The sequence below is a fragment of the Eptesicus fuscus genome, chromosome 1, assembly GCF_027574615.1.
Source record: "Eptesicus fuscus isolate TK198812 chromosome 1, DD_ASM_mEF_20220401, whole genome shotgun sequence".
NCBI lineage: Eukaryota > Metazoa > Chordata > Mammalia > Chiroptera > Vespertilionidae > Eptesicus > Eptesicus fuscus.
In genome coordinates, this window is record NC_072473.1 from 55,369,373 (window position 1) to 55,392,141 (window position 22,769).

General features: G+C 48.5%; 1 protein-coding gene across 1 annotated transcript in view; it reads right to left on the reverse strand.

Annotated features, from left to right (window-relative positions):
* Nucleotides 1-22,769, reverse strand: part of PHKA1 (phosphorylase kinase regulatory subunit alpha 1) — a 369,719-nt gene that overhangs the window by 14,248 nt on the left and 332,702 nt on the right. The window contains 2 exon segments of the mRNA XM_054718786.1: nucleotides 1,491-1,541; nucleotides 22,446-22,561. Of these exon segments, the coding sequence (XP_054574761.1) occupies nucleotides 1,491-1,541; nucleotides 22,446-22,561 (167 nt within the window).

Consider the following 22,769-nt stretch of genomic DNA (forward strand, 5'->3'; position numbering starts at 1 on the left):
GTATATATGCAAGATAAATGAATACATATGTCTACACAAAAATTTGTACATAAGGTTGATAGCAGCATTACTCCTATTAGCCAAAAACAGAAACAATCCAGTTGTCCATCAAATGATGAAGTACTGACCCATGCTGCAACATAATGAACTTCAAAAACTATAAGTAAAGAAGGAAATATATTGGGGAAAGTGGTTCTTTAACAGTTTAGATTCAGAAATAAACAGAAAATAGAAAAAATAATAGAAATATTTTCTGAGAAAAAAACTCACATTTTAATTTGGGCCAAATGCTTATGTCACCAACCACTGCTAAGTAAAACAGAAAAGTGCCTCAAGACATTTGTATTGGCCAGTGACTATCACACTAATATACTAAGTAGATGATCTTCCATTTTATTTACTGTCATTGTCTTTGTCTGTATCATCAGGATCCTAGGCTGCTGATAGTGGGGTCAACCCAAAAAAAGGTATTCAGACTATTTCCTAAAACCAAATAGCAGCAGTTTTTAGTTTTTTTTTTTTTAATATATTTTATTGATTTTTTACAGAGAGGAAGAGAGAGGGATAGAGAGTTAGAAACATCGATGAGAGAGAAACATCGATCAGCTGCCTCTTGCACACCCCCTACTGGGGATGTGCCCGCAACCAAGGTACATGCCCTTGACCGGAATCGAACCTGGGACCCTTGAGTCCGCAGGCCCACGCTCTATCCACTGAGCCAAACCGGTCCCGGCAGTTTTTAGTTTTTTGAGTAACTTCACCTCTATGTCTCTGTCCTCCTTTATTAATGTGCATATGACAAAGTTGGCCAAATCTTACTGTACTAATTCATTATAGGGTATTTGGTTAAAGTCAATAGAAATAGCAAAATTGTTTCCAATAGTTTCTTTCCAATTTTTTGTTTGCTTGCTTCTGAAATTATAGGCCAGTATGAATAAATGATTTAAACCAAGGAAATTTTACTACTATATTTCCAGTGTGTGGCATGAAATTGGCACTCACTTAATATTTACTAGATGAATCAATAATCAGAGTAGCTACCCCAGTGATTTTCAAAATTAAAAGTGCATCAGAATCACCTAGAAAGATGATTAAAATACAGACTACTGGGCCTCACCCCAGACTTTCAGGTCTAGAGTGGAGAACAAGATTTTAAATTTCTAACAAATTCTCAGGGAACGCTGATGCTGTCTAATACACTGCCTGATGCATAGTAGACATGCAATTAATTATAAGTTGTAGAATAAATTAACAAATGGCTACTTAACAAATAATTTTAAAATTGGATTTTGTTTTCAGGACTCCCTTTCTTGCCTTTATGGGAAATAAATGGAAAGATTTCACCTTCATACATAAACTTGATTTATATTTATTTTAGTTCTTAATTCATTTTGTTTTTCTTTTCAATCAATCAGTATATGTCATGATTTACATAACAGTATGTTCAAAGCACTCGTGAATGGTATATAATCCAAGATAACAGCCCTTACCAGAAAAGACGGTGACATCAAATCTATACCCAGGGCGTGACCACCGTTGGACTATAAAAAAAATTGAGAGAATACAATTTTAAAAGACATGAGGCAAAGCCCCCATTTATTTGCATTTTTAAGTTATTAATAGAGAGAGTAAAATTACAAACTATTCAAGTAACTAGCCAGCATGTTATCATTTAAAAAGCTGATGAAATCGCCTTACTCTAGAAGTCATGTTAAAGAGTAAAACAAAGAAAACTTCCTGAAAAATATTTTTCCATAAGAAAAGAAAATTGGTGAGTGGTAGAGAAAATGGCTTAGAACAATACAAAATAAGAGACAGGCAGGTGATGATGGAAATCAATATTTAGAAATAAGAAAATAATGAATATTTATGGTTCCCCATAGTCTAAAATGAAGTTTTAATGATTCTTGCTTTCTTGAAGTCCTATGGGTAATGAATGTGTAAAAAAAAATTAAAGGATATAGCTGGGTATATTAATTTAGCTGAGAACATAGACTTCAAGTTCTAAATATATAATGGACTTGTAAGTAATACTGTGTGACTGTAAACAACTATGAAATGTTTAGCCAGTCACTTTCAACCAAAACTAGAATTGTTACCAACAATGTCAGTTTAACTCTTCAATATGAAATGTAAGTCTTCCACTTTTCAGATAGAAAAAATGTTCAAATTACACAATTTATCTGGGAAAAAAACCTGTAAAGTGAACATTTTTCTATCACAAGACCCATTCTTACTCTACTGCATAATATAAATGTGAAAGACTATCTGATAAGTGTTCTTACTCTTATCCTATATAATAAAAGCACAGCAACTGAACGGTGGAATAACTGGAATGACTGAAACAACCGGAAAGACCACAGCCCCTTGCCCTGGCCAGCCCCGCCACCCTGGCAGGGCTGGCCAGCAAACAGCACGCAGCCCCTCACCCTGGCCGGCCCAGCCCCCAGTGAGCCCTCCCACCCCAATCAGGGGTGGGGATGGCCAGCAAAGAACTGCGGCCCCTCGTCCAGGCCAGCCCCATCCCCCAAGAGGGCCCCCCATACCAATTGGGGGAGGGGCTGACTGGCAAACTGCCTGCGGCCCCCCGCCCCGGTCAGTCCCACCCCTCAGTGGCCCCCCACACCCCAATTGGGGGGGGCAGCTGGCAAACCGCCTGCAGCTCCTCACCCCAGCCAGCCCCACCCCCCAGCGGGCCACCCAACCCAGATCAGGGCCGTGGCCAGGCCCCGATGGCCCCATCAGGGTGGGCCGGCCGGACCCCACCCGTGCACTGAGCCTCTATCTATAATAGTAAAAGCACAATATGGTAATTAGACCAGACATCCAAACAACCTTCTGGACATCATTCCAGACATCCTTCCAGATGAAGCCACGGTGGCAGGGGCCGAGGCAGAGTCAGCCACGACAGCAGGCAGGGGCTGAGGCAGAGGCGGTAGGGGTGATTAGGTAGGCAGGCAGGCAGGAAGAGTGGTTAGGGGTGATCAGGCTGGCAGGCGAGTGGTTAGGGGTGATCAGGCAGGCAGGCAGGCGAGCAGTTAGGAACAATCAGGCAGGCAGAGTGGTTAGGGGCGATCAGGAAGGCAGGCAGAGTGGTTAGGAGTGATCAGGCAGGCAGGTGAGTAGTTAGAGGTGATCAGGCAGGCAGGCGAGTGGTTAGGGGTGATCAGGCAGGCAGGCGAGCAGTTAGGAACGATCAGGCAGACAGGCAGACAGAAGGGTTAGGGGCGATGAGGCAGGCAGGCAGGCCAGCAGTTAGGAGCCAACAGTCCCTGTGGAATTAGGCCTAAACTGACAGTTGGACATCCCCTGAGGGGTCCCAGATTGCGAGAAGGTGCAGGCCCAGCTGAGGGACTCCTCCCCCCCCCCACCCCCGTGCATGAATTTCGTGCATTGGGCCTCTAGTAGAAATATAAAACCCTATCCTGCCACCACTCCAACCCAACTCACCAAAGGCTCCTGAAACCACAAAATTAGATCACTGATTCAGGCTAGCAGTTCAAAGTGTAAAGCCTTTCACACATGAGGAATTTGTGCCTTTCTCCTTCTCCTTGGACTCCGTGTCTCAGAGGAGGCATGCACGGTATGGACGCACAAATGAGAGCTCAGAAAAGTCACTCTTTTGGGGTCCTGTGGCATATCCAGGAAGAGACAAACTGATCACCAAAAGCCAAGCACCAGACTCTGTCCCTTCCTCATCCCGCAGCCTCAGCTCCAGGCAGGCAATCCCTGTGGCAGGATACAAGGAGAGACCCCTCTCAAATCTTCACAGAAACAGGAATGCTCAGGAGGCCAAGATAATAAAAACCTAAGGACCCAAATGCTGGGGCCCATGCCGCCAGGGCCCACACAGCACAAGGCCAAGGGGAGCTCAGACCAAGTTCTGGTCCAATTCCTAACCCAGTCACGACCAGCCATCCCGGGGCATCCAGGGCCACAGCGCACGCTGGATTGTGTAAATCGCAGGGGCGGGGGCGCTCTAGAAGTGGAGGGCTCACCCCAACCCCTGGGCCCCAGGGGCTGTCCACCTGCGCGCCCTTCCCCCAGGTGCTCAGCCCAAGCTGTTCCAGCAAAACCCCTTTGCTGGGGCAGGATCACAGGGGGCAGGTCGGGGAAAGGGTGGCTGTTTGCACACATGTAATTAACTCTAATTACCCCAGGCTTTCAGTTCGCCTACTTGGGGCCTGGAGCTGCACCAGGGGTGAACGTGCCCACAGAGCTGCTGTTCCACCGAATGAGCCCTGTCACCAGGCCGGGAAGCTCTATTCCAGTCCACAGCACCCTGTGTTGTGTGTCTGTGTTTGCCCAACTGTCTACACAGCCACCATGTGTTGGCTTGGGGATATCTTTGTGTGTCCTCGGTCTTGTGTCTACACTGGCCACTGGGAAGATTCCAGAGTACCTGGCACCAATGAAAAGGGAAGGGGTGGTGGCGGGGAGGTGAGGATGAACTGGTTCTCAGCTGCGAAGGAAGGAAGTGCTAGCGCCCAGCTCTCCTGTCTGTGCAAGTCCTACATAAACGTGAGCCCAGAGCAGTGGCCAAGGCCAAAAATGCCTGGGATTTTGGATGTAACCGCCAAACCCAGGTGTCCTAGACCATGCTCTATCTCCTCCCTGCTCCCCCCCAGTCATTTCAAGCCTCAGCCACCAGCGCTCTGATCCTGCAGGTGGCATAGCCAGGGCTCAGAGAGGTTAGGGAACTGACCCTAGGCGGCACAGCATGCCAGGGCTGCCACTTTCGAGAGCCACTGCATGGGATTTGGGAATCACTCAAAAAACAGGTGTGTGGGGACCTGGGAGGGAATGCCTCCAGGTCCTCCTCTCTCTGTCTGGTCTCAGATCCCTAGCCCTCGGCAACCCTGGTCCTGTGTACTCAGTCCATTGCCCGCCACATCCTTCCAGCCCTTTTCCTGAGGCCAGTTCAGCCATGTCTATGCTGAAGGGAACCAGAGAGCAGAGGAGAGCAAGCTCAGCCCCAGGGGCCTTAGTTGGAAGTAGAGGGATCAGCCTTCCCGAAGCAGGATTTTTCAGGTCACTCGCTCTGCCCTTAGGGCTGAGTCCCTCCCTTAGCCTTCCTGGGCTCTCTGTGTCTGTCTGTCTCACCCTGTGCATCTCTCTCCCTGTTCCTTGCTCTCTGATCCTGTTTACTCATTCCCCATATCTCACTGGGCCTTTTGTATCTGTTTCTCATGGAATCTCTTCCCATGAAGAACACCCCTGCTTCCCCTGCAAAGGAACACACACCAGCAGAATTTGCCTTTTCAATAAAAAATGACAAGAGGGAAACAGTGAATTAAAAAGCATTAACTTAAAAACAATCCATGTGTCTACAAATGCGTCCCAAATGGCAGCACTTCGTGGGGGTGTCAGGGGCGATGCGTGTTGGCCACATGTTCTGGAGCCTCAGACACAAAGTGTAGAGGGCTCAGCACCTCGCTATGGACCCCTCCCAATAGGCACCTGGGATGGCAGGGTCTGTGGAAGGGACTTAGTCTATACTAACCCTCGAGGACCCCCACCTGATTCCGTAAACTGTTTCCCCTGTTCTGGCATCTGCTGGTCCCTCTTACTCCCCCAGTATCTCCAAACCTTCCTATGCTAACCCAAACACTCCTTCTGCACCAACCCTCCCCCGCCACACACACACAGATTTCACCCTCTCCCTCCCCCAGCTCCCCAGTCTTCTACCCCATACTTCTTCCTGCCCTGCCCTGCCCCACCTTCATTCTGCCCTCCTGCCTCAGACCACCCAGCAGCCCTGTTTTTAGGAGAAATGGTTAGAACAAAGCTTTCCTTGGCCAGAAGAGACTCTCCAGGGAGCTGCATGCAGAAAGGCGCTCCCAGTCCTGTACCTGCAACTGCTCTGTCCTGCCAGATGCCAATCAGAAATTGTGTCTCTGGAGACAGAGGATAGCAGAAGTAGGCTGCTGTCCTTTGAAGCCCCTCATCAGGAAGAAACTCTCCTGACCCCCCGCAAAAAAAGTTCACCCTGCTGCTTCCCTTATCACTTTCAGCAACCCTCCTTTGCCTCTTTCCCTGGAAGTGGAAGGATTGGAGCATATCTATACATATAAAAGAGTAATATTCAAATTGACTGAATGGCGGAACCATCAGAACGACTGCTCGACCTATGAGGCACACTGACCACTTCTCGGTCCCTTCCCCTGGCCAGCAGGCTCCCATCACCCAATGGCAAACAGGGAACTGGGGGTGGGTGGCAGGGGACATGGGCAGTGCCAGACCAAGGCCCCTGCCCTGCCAGTCGCCCCCCACACAGAGGGTGACCCATGGTGGGGGTGGGGCTGGCAAACGAGTGGAAATAGCCAACCTCTTGGTCCCTCCCCCCAGTCCATAGGCTCTGATGGCGAATGGGGAACCAGTGGTGGGTGGTGGTGGGGGCATCTGGGAAGATGGTCCTGATCACAGGCCAGGCCTAGGGACCATACCCATGCACGAATTTTGTGCTCTGGGCCTCAAGTCTATATAATAAAAGCCAAGCAACCTTTACGGTGGAACAACCAGAACGACCAGTTGCTATGATGCGCCAGCTGCAGGGGCCGCCACAAGCACCACTGCTGAGGCTGGGTGCGGCAGTGCCAAGGTGCCTGTAAAGAAGAAGGTGAAGGTCGCCAGCGTGAGCATGCAGCTTGAGATGAAGGCTCTGTGGGACGAATTCAATCAGCTGGACACCGAGATGATCCTCACCAAGGCTGGCAGGTCAGGGCACCCCGCTCCCTGCTGCGACCCTTCCCACATGGCACCAGTATTGGGCAGCGGGCTTTGGCCCAATCCACACAAGCAAGACTGAGAAGTGGGGTGGAGGGCATGGTATGGCCACCTGCGGGTCCCTCTTGGAGTGGACCAGCTCCTTCACTCTCCAAGTCCCGGCTCTAGCGACAGCCGCCTGGTGCACCAGGCTGGAGGGTACTGCTCGGGAGGCCAGGAAGGCAGTGGAAAGAAACCCTGTGGACCTGCTGCCCGACCAATAACCCAGGACCTGGCAGCACCAGAAACAGACCAGCTCAGAGCACATTGAGCTTGGGGTGAAGGCAGCCGCCTGTGAGGGGCCTTGCCACAAGCTGGCTCCTGGTGGCTCCCACCTCAAAGGAAACTCGATCTTTGGTTTCTTAGTTCAGTCTATCCTGGCTAAAGAGGATCAGTTGGGCACATTTTAGGGGAGAATTAAGACTCTCAAACAGTGTGTTCTGTTCCATGGAGATTCTACCCAGTTGTCTTAGGCCTACATTCTGGGTGATTGTGGGACCTGGCTTTGACACTGGGGCCTGCATCTTCCAATTGGCCTGTATTTGTTGTAAGGGCCCAAAGAGAAGAAGGGGAACAAGTTTTTCGATGCAATGGATTTGACCAACAGACAAAGGCGAGTGCCGGGCTGTGTCTAATGTACACACAGAGGCACCAGCTCTGAGTCCGCCTGGCCAAAGGGAGCTCAGGGGTTGTTTGCAGAGCCTTCTGGTGGTTTCTGTTTCCTTGCTGAGGCTATCGTCCCTGGGAAGCCTAGGGCCTATGCTCAGCGCCAGCTCAGTGGATCTTCTCCAGGTCCCTCCACCCAGCTGGCCCCACCCCCGATTGTCCCCCAAACTCTGATGGGGGCTGGGGCGGCCAACCGCCCACGGCCCCTCCCCCCAACCAGACCTGTCCAATCGGCCAATCAGGGTGGGCCGGCCAGACCCCACCCATGCACAGATTCATGCACCAGGCCTCTAGTATAATATAAATGCAAAAGTATATCTGATAAGAGTACTCAAATGAAATTTACTTCAAAGTAAACTTCAAGCATTGGCTCATTCTTTTCCTAAATGGTTTGTGACTCCTAAAAAAATTCGATTTAATAATACAAGCTAGCACAAATCTATTTTAAAAGCAGGAGCGGTAGATTTAAGATTTTTCATAAAAAAGTGCTAGAAGATCAAATTAGTACCTTCCCAACTTGGACTTTAAAATCACATGATTTCCCAGAGTCTTGAAATAAGCTTTGGAAGTTTGTGTTAATTATCTCTTTGTATAATACAATAACTCATCTATTCTCACATGCAGGAAAAAACAAGTGAGAGGCTACAATATGAAGTTTGTTGACTCCCACCAACTCCCAGTAATTTAAGTGTTTTTCCTCTATGTGTCCACAACACCTTTCATATATCACTTTCAAGACAATGATAAAAGTCTAATTTTAGGACAATACCTGAAAAGAGATTTTTAAAAAGGCTGACATCTAATACATCTAATCTGGTGTTCTATCTGATGTCTCTCTCTCTCTCTCTCTCTCTCTCTCTCTCTCTCTCTCTCTTTTATTTTTTAGGTCAGCAAATTTTTATTCAATTTCTCACATGGGCAAGGAAAATATAGTTGCTTTATTTCTTTTTTTATTTTTTATTGTTGAGAGTATTACATATGTCCCCTTTTTCCCCCATTGTCCTCGCCCAGCCTGGCCCTGCCCCCCCCCCAGCCCCAGCCTTCACCCCCACTCATAATCTGTGTCCATTGGTTATTATTATATGCATACAAGTTCTTTGGTTGATCTCTTATCCCTCCCCCACCCCAGCCATCCTCCCCTGCCTTTCTCTGAGGTTTGACAGTCTGTTTGATGATTCTGTGTCTCTGATCTATTTTTTCACCGGATTATGTTCTTGATATTGAACAAATGAGTGAGATCATGTGATACTTATCTTTCTCTGACTGGCTTATTTCACTTAGCATAATGCTCTTCAGGTCCAACCATGCTGTTGCAAATGGTAAGAGTTCTTTCGTTTTTACAGCAGCATAGTATTCCATTGTGAAGATGTACCACTATTTTTTAATACACTCATTGGCTGATGGGCACTTAGGCTGTTTCTAGTTCTTAGCATTTGTAAATTGTGCTGCTATGAATATAGTGATACATATATTTTTTTCTGATAGGTATTTCTGGTTTTTTGTGTGTGATATATTCCCAGGAGTGGGATTACTGGGTCAAATGGGAGCTCCATTTTTAATTATTTGAGGAAACTCGATACTGTTTTCCACAGAGCCTGCACCAATCTGAATTCCCACCAGCAGTGCACAAGGATTCCTTTTTCTCTGTATCCTCACCAGCACTTGTCATTTGATGATTTGTTGATGATAGCTATTCGGACAGGTGTGAGATGTTATCTCATTGTTGTTTTTTTTTTTTTTTTAATTTCTTTATTGATTAAGGTGTCACATATTTGTCCTCATCCCCCCATTCCCATCCCACCCCTCTCCCCACGCATGCCCCAATCCCCTGTTGAACTTAACCGTTGGATAGGCTTATATGCATGCATACAGGTCCTTTGGTTGAACTCTCCCCCTCCCCCCCACCCTCCCCCTACCCTCCCCTATCCTCCCTCTGAGGCCCGATAGTCCGATCGATGCCTCCTTGCTTCTGGTTCTGTTCTTGTTCCTCAGTCTATGTTGTTCATCATTTCCCCTAGATGAGCGAGATCATATGTCACTAGATATATACTAATAAGAACTGAATGTGAGACAAGCAATAATAGTTATGCTGACAGGCAAATGAATCAATCTGTAGCGAGCTTCCCCCTGGACCAACAGTTCTTTTGAGACCCAATTTCGATGTCCAGTAGTTCCTTATGTGTACATGTCAGCACTGACCCCTCAGCTCTGGATGGTGGACAAATGGTGGTAATGGAGGTCCGACTCCCTCTGGTTTGGTCTCGGCCGAACCCAGGGGCACGGCGTCACCCGGACTAAGGGGCACGTGGCCTCACCCATACCCAAGGGGCGCGTGGTCTCACCCGGGCCTGGGAACCAGCCTCACCCGGATGGATCCAGGGGCGCACGGCCTCACCCGGACCCAGGATCTGGCTTCACCCGTACCCAGGGACGCTTGGCCTCTCCCAGACCCAGGGGCACGTGGCCTCACCCGGGCTTAGTTGCACAAGGCCTCACCTGGATCCAGGGACACATGGTCTCTCCCGGACCCAGGGACGCTTGGCCTCTCCCAGACCCAGGGCCACTTGGGCTCACCCGGGCCTAGGTGCACGAGGCCTCACCCGGATCCAGGGACGCATGGTCTCACCCGGACCCAGGGATGCTTGGCCTCTCCCAGACCCAGGGCCACTTGGGCTCACCCGGGCCTAGGTGCACGAGGCCTCACCCGGATCCAGGGACACATGGTCTCACCCAGACCCAGGAACGTTTGGCCACTCCCAGACCCAGGGCCACTTGGGCTCACCCGGGCCTAGGTGCACGAGGCCTCACCCGGATCCAGGGACACATGGTCTCACCCGGACCCAGGGACGCTTAGCCTCTCCCAGACCCAGGGGCACGTGGCCTCACCCGGGCCTAGGTGCACGAGGCCTCATCCGGATCCAGGGACACATGGTCTCACCCGGACCCAGGGACGCTTGGCCTCTCCCAGACCCAGGGCCACTTGGGCTCACCCGGGCCTAGGTGCACGAGGCCTCATCCGGATCAAGGGACGCATGTTCTCACCCGGACCCAGGGACGCTTGGCCTCTCCCAGACCCAGGGGCACGTGGCCTCACCCGGGCCTAGGTGCACGAGGCCTCACCCGGATCCAGGGACACATGGTCTCACCCGGACCCAGGGACGCTTGGCCTCTCCCAGACCCAGGGCCACTTGGGCTCACCCGGGCCTAGGTGCACGAGGCCTCACCCGGATCCAGGGACACATGGTCTCACCCGGACCCAGGGACGCTTGGCCTCTCCCAGTCCCAGGGCCACTTGGGCTCACCCGGGTCTAGGTGCACGAGGCCTCACCCAGATCCTGGGACACATGGTCTCACCCGGACCCAGGGACGCTTGGCCTCTCCCAGACCCAGGGCCACTTGGGCTCACCCGGGCCTAGGTGCACGAGGCCTCACCCGGATCCAGGGACACATGGTCTCACCCGGACCCAGGGACGCTTGGCCTCTCCCAGACCCAGGGCCACTTGGGCTCACCCGGGCCTAGGTGCACGAGGCCTCACCCAGATCCTGGGACACATGGTCTCACCCGGACCCAGGGACGCTTGGCCTCTCCCAGACCCAGGGCCACTTGGGCTCACCCGGGCCTAGGTGCACGAGGCCTCATCCGGATCCAGGGACGCATGGTCTCACCCGGACCCAGGGACGCTTGGCCTCTCCCAGACCCAGGGCCACTTGGGCTCACCCGGGCCTAGGTGCACGAGGCCTCATCCGGATCCAGGGACACATGGTCTCACCCGGACCCAGGGACGCTTGGCCTCTCCCAGACCCAGGGCCACTTGGGCTCACCCGGGCCTAGGTGCACGAGGCCTCACCCGGATCCAGGGACACATGGTCTCACCCGGACCCAGGGACGCTTGGCCTCTCCCAGACCCAGGGCCACTTGGGCTCACCCGGGCCTAGGTGCACGAGGCCTCATCCGGATCCAGGGACGCATGGTCTCACCCGGACCCAGGGACGCTTGGCCTCTCCCAGACCCAGGGGCACATGGCCTCACCCGGGCCTAGGTGCACGAGGCCTCACCCGGATCCAGGGACACATGGTCTCACCCGGACCCAGGGACGCTTGGCCTCTCCCAGACCCAGGGCCACTTGGGCTCACCTGGGCCTAGGTGCACGCAGCCTCACCCGGATCCAGGGACACATGGTCTCGCCTGGACCCAGGGGTGTGTGGGCTCTCCCAGACCCAGGGGCGCTTGGCCTCGCCCGGGCACGGGATCCAGCGTCATCCGGGTCCAGGGGCACTTGGCCTCACCCGGACCCGGAGTCCGGCCTCACCTGGACCCAGGGGCATGTGGCCTCACCTAGACCCAGGGACGTGAGGCCTCACTTATACCCAGAGGCGTGTGACCACACCCGAGCCCAGAGGCGCGCAACCCCGCCCGCACCCGGGTCTCAGCGGGGCCCCGTCTTCCCGATCCCAATTCCTGCCGGTCAATCCCCCCTCAGCAATTCCCCTGGCCATCCTTCCATAGCTCCAGTATGGCTGCTGCAGAACTCGTCGGGCGGCGGTTCGGCGAAGCTCCGGTGCGCCCGGTGCATGGCGGTGAGCCGGTCTGGCGTCGCTGCGTCGGCCCTTGGGTCTGCATCGGTGGCCGGTCGCCGAGCATGCGCACCTGGCCGCTTCCGGGGCGTTGAGATTCTTGACGGACTCGGAGGTCAGCAAGCGCGGAGTCTCCCACCCCATGTCTCATAGCGGCTCGTCTGTCCGTGCTTGGCTGCCAGTGGAGCCGTCCCCTCAGCCGGAGACCGCCAGGGGAACTGTGCCGAGCACGTTCCAGGCCGCTGTTGTATCGCCTGAGCCATAGTTCTTTTGTGTCGCCTGAGCCGTAGTTCTTAAAGTGTGGTCTTTGGGTCACCGGCATCAGCATCATCCCACATACCCCTCTTTTATTCTAGTTGTAGAGCATCTACTCAGCCAGCCCTATGGTGGTCTTGGATGGTGTCTGCTCTGCTCTCTTGTCGTAGTCTCAAAGTTGTTGTGGTAGGCAACAATCAGGCTTCCGCCCTATGCCTCCATCTTGGTCCTCCTTTGTATAGTTAAGTCTTGATTGTTGTTGGTGTCCCTGGGGGGCTCTCTTTGTCTATAAAGGAAGAGTTGCTGTGCAGGAGACACGTTTATGGGCCGGGTCTTGGTGCAGCAAAGCTTTGGCGCTCACTGAATATTCCCGTTGAATGTGTCCCTTATGCATGTGGTTGAAATCTGGTGTCATCTCCCACAGACCACTAGATGCCCTCGTTTCTGGGTCTCCAATGGGGTGTAGATCAGCTACTGCCTTAGGCACTCAGCAAGGATTACAGCAAAAACTGTAGTTTCTTCCTCCTGTCTGAGTGGCCCTGGAGCAGTCCGACTAGAACAGCAGTTCATCTGGTCCGCTGCCAGAGGGCAGGCCACCCACATGCATAAGCCGTTGCTTGGGGCGCAGGTGTGCCTGCAAGACTTGCGGGGCAGGTCTTCAAAACGTGCGGGGTGGGTCCCAGGGCGGGGCGGGGTCTCAGGGCGCCAACAGGCCATGGTGCGGCGAGCCGCGATGGCTGTGAGTCTGGTCCTTCTGCCTTCCACGTATCTAAGTCCCCTCGTTCCGCACTCCAGCGCAGCAAACACTGATTGCTGGGCGCACCTCCGCAAGAGTCCCGCCTCTCCCCGCAGGCATCTGGGTCTCCCGGGGTTCGCCAGAAGATGGATTTCAGGGTGATGGAGAGCTAATCTCCCCTAGGTTTGGAACAAAAGCCCCTTTCCCCCGCCACCAGCCAGACCCACGCACCTCCACACCTCATCCCCTCCGATTTCGCTGGGTGCGAGGCAACAGAACAGCCTTTAACCTCCGCCGCCATCTTTTTCAAACTTCCCAATTTGTACTTCTTAATCCCTTCATTTCAGTCAACTCTACTGAAGTCTAGCGCCGCCGGGAGGTGCACGGAAAGGGCGCCCGGGCCTCCGTCCGGTGCGCGCGTCCCGCAGAACCAGGCGCGCGAGGGCCGCGCGGCTGGGACGGGCGCTGGGCGGCCGCCGAGCTCCAGGCACCGCCATCGCCGCGTTCCGGACGTCGCCGCCGCGGCGTCCCCCCGATTTGTACTTCTTAATCCCTTGAATTCAGTCAACTCTACTGAAGTCTAGCGCCACCGGGAGGTGCACGGAGAGGGCGCCCGGGCCTCCGTCCGGTGTGCGGGGCGCGCGGCCCGCGGCACCAGGCGCGCGGGGGCTGCGCGGCGGGGACGGGTGCTGGGAGGCCGCCGGGCTCCGGGCGCCGCCGCTGCGGCGGCGTCCCCAGCGTCCTGGGCCGGGCAGCCTGCGGGGGCGGCGGAGTTGCGAAAGTGAGTGAGTTTCCCAGGGTTTCGCCCGGAATGGGGTTCAGTGCAATCGGAGCCGGTGCTCAGCGCACTCCGGAGCCTTTATCTCCTTCCTGCCAGTGAACTCCGGCCAGGTCATCAGCCGCCCCTTCCTCTCCGGTTCCATCCTCCCCGCAGGCGCGTGTGCTCGTGTCTCCGCCCGTTTCTCCATACCTCAGGCTTTTACGGCTTCCCCGACTGTCCCCGTGGCCTTCTCCTTACCCCCAGCTGTGGGCATTTCAGTCCACCAACTTTCCTGTGGTTCTGGACGATGTCCGTTCTGACCTCTAGTTGTATTTTTGAAATTGTTGTGCCCGGCTGCAGGTTAGGTGTTTAACCTATGCCGCCATCTTGGTTTCTCCCCTCATTGTTGTTTTGATTTGCATCCCTCGGATGGTTAGTGACTTTGAGCATGTTTTCATATGTCTCTTGGCCTTCTGTATGTCCTCTTTCGAAAAGTGTCTATTTAGGTCCTTCACCCATTTTTTGATTGAATTGTTTATCTTCCTTTTGTTAAGTTGTATGAGTTCCCTATAAATGTTGGAGATTAAGCCCTTATGAGATGTCACATTGGCAAATATGTTCTCCCACGCAGAGGGCTCTCTTGTTTCTTGATGGTTTCTTTTGCTGTGCAGAAGCTTTTTATTCTGATGTGGTCCAATTTGATTATTTTGTACTTCATTCCATTGTCCTAGGAGATGTATCAGTAAACATATTGCCAAAAGCTTTATCTGATGTTTTGCTGCCTATGGATTCTTCTAAGATTTTTATGGTTTCCTGTCTTACGTTTAAGTCATTTATCCATTTTGAGTTTATTTTTTTTGTATGGTGTAAGTTGGTGGGCAATTTTTTTTTTTTGCAAATATCTGTCCAATTCTCCCAACACCATTTATTGAAGAGCATGTCTTGACTCCAATGTATGCTCTCTCCTCCTTTGTCAAATATCAATTGAGCATACAGGCTTGGGTCGATTTCTGGCTTCTCCGTTCTGTTCCATTGGTCGATGTGTCTGTTCTTGCATTAGTACCATGCTGTTTTGAGAACAGTGGCTGTGTAATATAGCATGATATGTGGTATTGTGATCCCTCCAACTTTGTTCTTTATTCTCAGGATTGCTGCAGATATTCGTAGTCTTTATTTACTCTTTATAAATTTTTGGAGAGTTTGTTCTGGGTGTGTGAAATATGCCACGCCGTTGGTATTTTAATGAGGATTGTGTTGAAACTGTAGATTGCTTTGGGTAACATGGACATTTTGATTATGTTGATTTTTCCAATCCATGAACACGGTATATTCTTCCACATGTTTATATCTTCTTCTATATCTTTTTTTAAAAATAAATCTTTATTGTTCAGATTATTACAATTGTTCCTCTTTTTCCCCCCATAGCTCCCCTCCACCCGGTTCCCACCCCACATTCTGCCCTTAACCACCCCCCCACAGTCCTCATCCATAGGTGTACGATATCTGTCCAGTCTCTTCCTGCACTTCCCACACACCTTTACCCCTTAGGATTGTCAGTCCACTCCCTTTCTATGCCCCTGATTCTATTATATTCACCAGTTTATTCTGTTCATCAGATTTTTTATTCACTTGATTTTTAGATTCAATTGTTGATAGATATGTATTTGTTGTTCATAATTTTTATCTTTACCTTTTTCTTCTTCTTCCTCTTCTTAAAGAATACCTTACAGCATTTCATATAATACTGGTTTGGCAGTGATGAACTCCTTTAGCTTTTTCTTATCTGTGAAGCTCTTTACCTGACCTTCAATTCTGAATGATAGCTTTGCTGGGTAGAGTAATCTTGGTTGTAAGTTCTTGCTATTCATCACTTTGAATATTTCTTGCCACTCCCTTCTGGCCTGCATAGTTTCTGTTGAGAAATCAGCTGACAGTCATATGGGTACTCACTTGTAGGTAATTAACTGTTTTTCTCTTGCTGCTTTTAATATTCTCTCTTTGTCTTTTGCCCTTAGCATCTTAATTATGAGGTGTCTTGGTGTGCTCCTCTTTGAATTCCTTTTGTTTGGGGTTCTCTGTGCTTCCTGGACTTGTACGTCTATTTCATTCACCAGGTGGGGGAAGTTTTCTGTCATTATTTCTTTAAATAGGTTTTCAATATCTTTCTCTCTCTCTTCTTCTGGCACCCCCATAATTCGGATGTTGGTATGCTTGAAGTTGTCCCAGAGGCTCCTTACACTATCTTCATATTTTTGGATTCTTTTTTTCTTTTTGCTTTTCCAGTTGGGTGTTTTTTGCTTCTTCGTATTTCAAATCTTTGACTTGATTCTTACGATCCTCTAGTCTGCTGTTGGATCTCTGTATATTATTCTTTATTTCAGTCAGTGTATGTTTAATTTCTAGTTGGTCCTTTTTCATATCCTCAAGGGTCTCACTAAATTTATCAGCAGTTTCTAGAAGATTCTTGAAAAATCTTATAACCATGGTTTTGAACTCAATATCCAGTAGTTTGCTTTCCTTCATTTCTGTCATTTGTGACCTGTGTCTTTGATTCTGCATTTTGACTGCTTCCCTGTGTTGATAGAGTGGCTTTGTGTGCTAGGTGTCCTATAGGGCCCAGTGGCTCAGCCTCCCCAATTACCTGAGGTGGACACTCTTGGTGCACCCCTTTGTGGGCTGTGTGCACAGTCTTGTTGTAGTTAAGCCTTGATTGCTGTTGGTATCATTGGGAGGAATTGACCTCCAGGCCAATTGGCTGTGAGGATCAGCTGTGTCTACGATGGGAGAACTTCTGTGCTGGAGACACCCTTATGGGGCAAGACTTGCTTCAGTGGGGCTTTGATGCTCACTGAGTTTGCCCCCTGAGTGTGTCCCTTATGGATCTGAGGAGTTGTAATCTGGATGGTCCCACTCTGACCACTGGGAGATCCAAGGAGGTGCAAATTTAGCCTCTGCCTGAGGCCACCCAGCAGGAGCTATGGAGAGATCTGCAGATTCCTCTTCTTTGTTTGGGGTTTGGAGGTGCCTATATGAGGCCCAGCTGTGAAGCAATGCAAGCTGCTGTGGTGCCTTGGGCCTTCTTTTGGCAGCTCTGGGGCTCTCTGACCCAGCTGCAGTTTGTTAGGTAATTTTAGGTTGCAAAGGGCCAGGCCATTCATATGCAAAAGCCTCTGTGCATAGCTTGGGTGGGGCAGGGTATCAGGGTGGAGCAAACAGCTATGGCTGATCCTCAGCTCTCCCCTAAGTGCCCCCTAGGTCTCAGTGTCCCTAGGTAATCGCTGCAAGCACCTCTGAGAGAAAGCTGCCCTCGAGTTCCGCCCAAAGCCAGATAGTCCAGTTTCTCCCTGTATGAGTCTGGGTCCCCAGAGTCTCACCTGGAACTGGAGTTCAGAGCAGTCGGAAGTTGTGTCTCCCTCCCAATTGAAAAATACAACCGCGTACTCAGTTGACAGCATGCCTCCGTACCTCTGCACTTTATTTCCGCACCTCCTCTGAGTCTCAGTGTGCTTTTCTCTTTCCTTCTAGTTGCAGAATTTCCACTCAGCCAGCCCTCCTGTGGTTCTGGATGATGTCCATTTTGTCTTTTAGTTGTAGTTTTGAAGTGGTTGTGCGAGGCAGCAAGTTCAGGTGTTTACCTATGCCGCCATCTTGGTTTCTCTCTTCTTCTATATCTTTTTTAGAAGTTCTGTAGTTTTCTGAGTACAGGTCTTTTACCTCCTTAGTTAAGTTTAATCCTAGGTATCTTAATTTTTTGTTACAATGGTAAGTGGGATTTTTTTTTTTTAGTTTCTCTTTCTGTGAGTTCATTGTTGGTGTATAAAATTTCCATAGATATCTGGGTGTTAATTTTGCATCCTGCTACATTGCCAAATACATTTATTAAATCAAGTAGTTTTTTATGGTGTTTTTAGGGTTTTGTATGTACAATATGATGTCATCAGCAAATAGTGACAGTTTTACGTCTTCTTTTTCCAATTCAGATGCCTTTTATTTCTTCTTGTCTGATCGCTATAGCTAGCACTTCTGGTACTATGTAAAACAGCAGTGCTGAAAGTGGTCATCCCTGTCTTATTCCTGTTCTTAGGGAAAAAGTTTTTAGTTTTTGCCTATTGAGTATGATGTTGGATGCAGGTTTGCCATAAAAGGCTTTTATTATGTTGAGGTATGATCCCTCTATTCCCACTTTGTTGAGAGTTTTTATCAAGAAATGGTGTTGGATTTTGTTGCATGCTTTTTCTTCATCAATTGATATGATTCTGTGATTTTTGTCTCTCAATTTGTTTATGTGATATATCATGTTTATTGATTTGTGGATATTATAGCAGCCTTGCATCCCTGGAATAAATCCCACTTGGTCATGATGCATGATCATTCTAATGCAATGCTGCATCTGATTTGCTAGAATTTTGTTGAGGATATTAGCACCTATGTTCATTAGAGCTATTGGCCTATAATTATCTCTTTCTAGTGTCTTTATCTGGTTCTGGAATTAGGGTAATGCTGGCTTCATAGAAAGAGTTTGGAATTGTGCCTCCCTCTTGAATTTTTTGGAATAGTCTGAGGAGGGTAGGTTTTAGTTCTTCTTTGTATGTTTGGTAAAACTCCCACTGTAAAGCTGTCCAGTTCAGAGCTTTGTTTCCTGGAAGCTTTCTGATGAATGTTTCAATTGCCTCCATAGTGATAGGCCTATGCAGATTTTTTAATTCTTCCTGATTGTGTTTTGGAAGGTCATATTTTTCTAGGAATATGTCCATTTCGTCTAGGTTGTCCAGTTTGTTGGAACAGAGTTATTCATGGTATTTTTTTTTACAATTCTTTCTATTTCTGTGGGGTTGGTTGTTACTTCACCTCTTTCATTTCTGATTTTATTTGGGTCCTCTGTCTTTGCTTTTAGGAGAGTATGGCTAGAGTTTCATCAATCATGTTTATCCTTTCAAAGAACCAGCTATTGGTTTTATTGATCTTTTGTATTGTGGGTGTTTTTTTTTGTTTGTTTGTTTGTTTGTTTGTTTTTTGTCTCTATGTCATTTATTTCTTCCCTGGTCTTGATTATTTTTTCCCTTCAGCTCACTCTGGCTTTTCTTGTTGCCCTCCTTCTAATTCTTTAAGTTGTAGAGTTAGAGAATTTATTACCTTTTTTATTATTAGGTAGGCCTATAGAGCTGTGAACTTCCCTCTCAGGACTGATTTGATTGTGTCTGGTAGATTTTGGATTTTTGTGTTTTCACTGTAATTTGTTTCCAGGATGTTTTTTATTTCTTCTTTAATCTCTTTATTAAACCAATCATTGTTTAATAGCATGCTATTTAGCCTCCAAGTGCTTTATATTTTTTATTTAGTTTATTTCTAATTTCATTCCATTGTGATCTAAGAAGATGCTTGATAATATTTCAATCTTCTTGAATTTGAAGTGACTTTGCCTGTGTCCTAATATATGGTATATCTTTGAAAATTTCCTGTGTGCACTTGAGAAGAATGTATATTCTGTAGTTTTGGGGTGAAATGTTCTGAAGATGTTAATTATTTCATTCTGATCCAGTGATTCATTTAGGATTGCTGTTTCTTTGTTGTTTTTTTTCGTCTAGAGGATTTATTCAGTGATGCCCGTGGTGTATTAAAGTCCCCTACTAAGATTGTATTGCTGTTGATCTCTCCCTTGAAAACTTCCAGAAGTTTTTTCATGTATTTGGTGCTTCTGTATTGGTTGCATATATGTTAACCATGGTTATATCCTCTTGTTTTAGCGATCCATTTAGTATCATGAACTGGCCTTCCTTATCTCTTGTTATGGCCTTTAATTTGAGGTCTATTTTGTCAGATATAAGTATTGCTACCCCAGCTTTGTTTTCATTTCCATTTGTCTGAAATATATTTTCCCATCCCTTCACTTTCAGTCTGTGTGAGTCTCTTGTTCTGAGGTGGGTCTCTTATAGACAGCAAATATATGGGCCATGTTTTCTTATTCATTCAGCTACCTGATGTCTTTGGATTGGAGTATTTAACCCATTTACATTTAAGGTTATTATTGACTAGAGGCCTGGTGTGTGAAATTCATGCACGGGAGTGTGTGTCCCTCAGCCCAGCCTGTACCCTCTCCAATGTGGGACCCCTTGAGGGATGTCCAAATGCCCATTTAGGCCCGATCCTGGTAGGCAGTCTGGTAGGCAGTCAGACATCCCTCTCACAATCCAGAACTGCTGGCTCCCAACTGCTTGCCTGCCTGCCTTCCTGATTGCCCCTAACCACTTCTGCCTGTGAGCCTGATCAACCCCTAACCACTGCCCTGCCAGCCTGATTGATGCCTAACTGTTCCCCTGCCAGCCTGATTGCCCCTAACTGCTCTCCCCTGCAGGCCTGGTCACCCCTAACTGCCCTCCCCTGCAGGCCTGGTCACCCCTATCTACCCTCCCCTGCAGGCCTGGTCCTCCCCCAACTGCTCTCCCCTGCAGGCGTGGGTCCCCCCAACTGCCCTTCCCTGTAGGCCCAGTCGCCCCCAACTTCCCTCCTCTGCTGGCCTGGTCACCCCTAACTGCCCTCCCCTGCAGGCTTGATCACCCCCAACTGCCTTCCCTTGCAGGCCTGGTCCTTCCCAACTGCCCTCCCCTGCTGGCCTGATCGTCCCACAACTGCCCTCCCTTGCAGGCCAGGTCCTTCCCAACTGCCCTTCCCTGCTGGCCATCTTGTGGTGGCCATCTTGTGTCCACAGGGGGGCAGCCATCTTTGACCACATGGGGGCAGTCATCTTGTGTTGGAGTGACGGTCAATTTGCATATTACTGTTTTATAAGTTAGGATAAGTACTTGTTTGTAGCCATTTTTATTCTTTATGCCCGTGTTCCTTCTTCCTTTCTATTTCTCCTTTTTACTAGTACAAAAGTCTCTTACACATTTCTTGCATTGCAGGCTTGGTAATGATAAACTTCCTTAGCCTTTTTTTTTTTTTTTTTTTTAGGACGCTCCTGATTTTCCCTTCAATTTTGAATGATAGCCTTGCTGGCCAGAGTATTCTTGGATTCAGCCCCTTGCTTTGCATCACTTTGTATACTTCATTCCATTCCCTTCTTGCCTGATGTGTTTCTGTTGCAAAATCATTTGATAATATAATGGGAAATCCCCTGTAGGTAACTCTCTGTGTCTCTCTTGCAGCCCTTAAGATTCTCTCTTTGTCGTTAACTTTGCTATTGTAATTACAACGTGTGTCTTGGTATAAGTCTTTTTGGGTTCATCTTGTTTAGGACACTGTGTGCTTTTGTGACTTTTTTCTTCCCCAGATCAGGGACGTTTTCTGTCATTATTTCTTCAAATAAGTTTTCTAATTCTTGCTCCTCTTCTTTTCCTTCTGGCACCTCTATTATATGGATGTTGCTTCATTTCTTGTTGTCCCAAAGCTCACTTAAGCTCTCCTCCTTCTTTTTAATTTTTTTCTCCAATTGCTGTTCAGATTGGGTGTTTTATTCTACCCTGTCTTCTAAGTCACTCATTTGGTTCTCCACTCTTCTAGTCTACTGTTGAAACCTTCCATTGTGTTCTTTATCATAGCTGTATCATTTTTCATTTCCTCTTGATTATTACATCTGTTGGTACATTTCTCATTCAGCTGATTTAGGAACTGTATGACTCTTACTCTGAATTCTTTCTCTGACATACTGATTGCCTCCATTTCATTTAGTTCCTTTTCTGGCGATCACACCTTTTCTTCCCTTTGGGGGTTGTTTCTTTGTCTCTCCATTTTCTGTCTCTTTTTTGCCCTGGGCTCCATGCTTGGGGTCTGAGGGGTTGAATGACCTAGAACTCGCTAGCTTGGAGGCTGGGTCTGTCTTGAGTTTCACACCTTTATTGTCTCTGTTCTGAGTTGTAACTCCCCTTCCCCCGGTTTTTGTCCTTCAGTTGTCCACTTAACATTCTTGTGGTTGGCAGGTTCACATGAACAGTTCCTCTGGTGTGTGACTCCATGTGAGGGCCTAGAGCTCTCTGGCAAGCAATTCATTGTGTGGCCCTGGCACCCAAGAAAGGATGGCATCCTAGGACCTTCTGGCAGCACACATATAGTGTGGTACTGCGACTTGTGGCTGGGCAGAGCAGGTCACACCAGCAGCTCTCACCTGGGCCTGGGGTAGGGTTCATGCCAGCAGACAGCTTTTTCTGTGCTGGGGCTGAATGCTTGCTGGCCAGAAGCCTCTGACCATGCTGCGGACAGAGCCTGTGCTGGTATCTCTTCTTAAAAGTAATAAATCTAAGTCTAGTTTCATAAAGGAAATTAATTCCAAAATTACAGGGTGATCTTAATAAGAGGACCTCTGAGTTTTAATATTTTGGTATCAGAAACAAATTACTCTTCTCTTAAAATTAACAAAATCATTTGGCTCAGTAAAAGGAAAGCTGTCTAGAAAATGATTACTACAAAAGAAAATCAAACAAGCTATGCTGTGTCTTGTCATCTTATTTGTTAAAAGTCCATGAGCTCATGAATGCTATGTAGAATTAAGGTAGGTTAAACTGTTAAAGGATCTCTAGTTGTTTCCCCTGACTTAGTCGAGATACACAGTATATGAAATTTCACCTGAAAAACATGCAGCTCAATTTAAACTCAGAACATAAAACAATATATATAATCCCAACAAAGTCTGACTTCAAAAGAATGTTCTTAAACATGTCAATTTCTCAGCAAATCACCCAAGTAGTATCTTACCTGCTTTATCTCACTTTTTAACTGCATGATCCCAGTTCGTTCAGTTTTGGTAGCTCCAACAGCACCAATCTCATGAATAGAAATGGCAGGGCTGATATTTGAATCAGTGGGGCGCACTAGATAGCATGATAGATTAAAGATAGAGGGGACAATCAGGTTCAATTTTTTTCTCTACCATATTTAAAAGACTTCAATGTATGTCCTCCTTTTATGTTAATTTTTAAAACACACATACAAGTATAACCTTGCTATTCAAAGTGTGGTCCATGGACCAGCAGCATCAGCATCACCTAGAAGCTTCTCAGTAGAATCTTAGACTTTTGG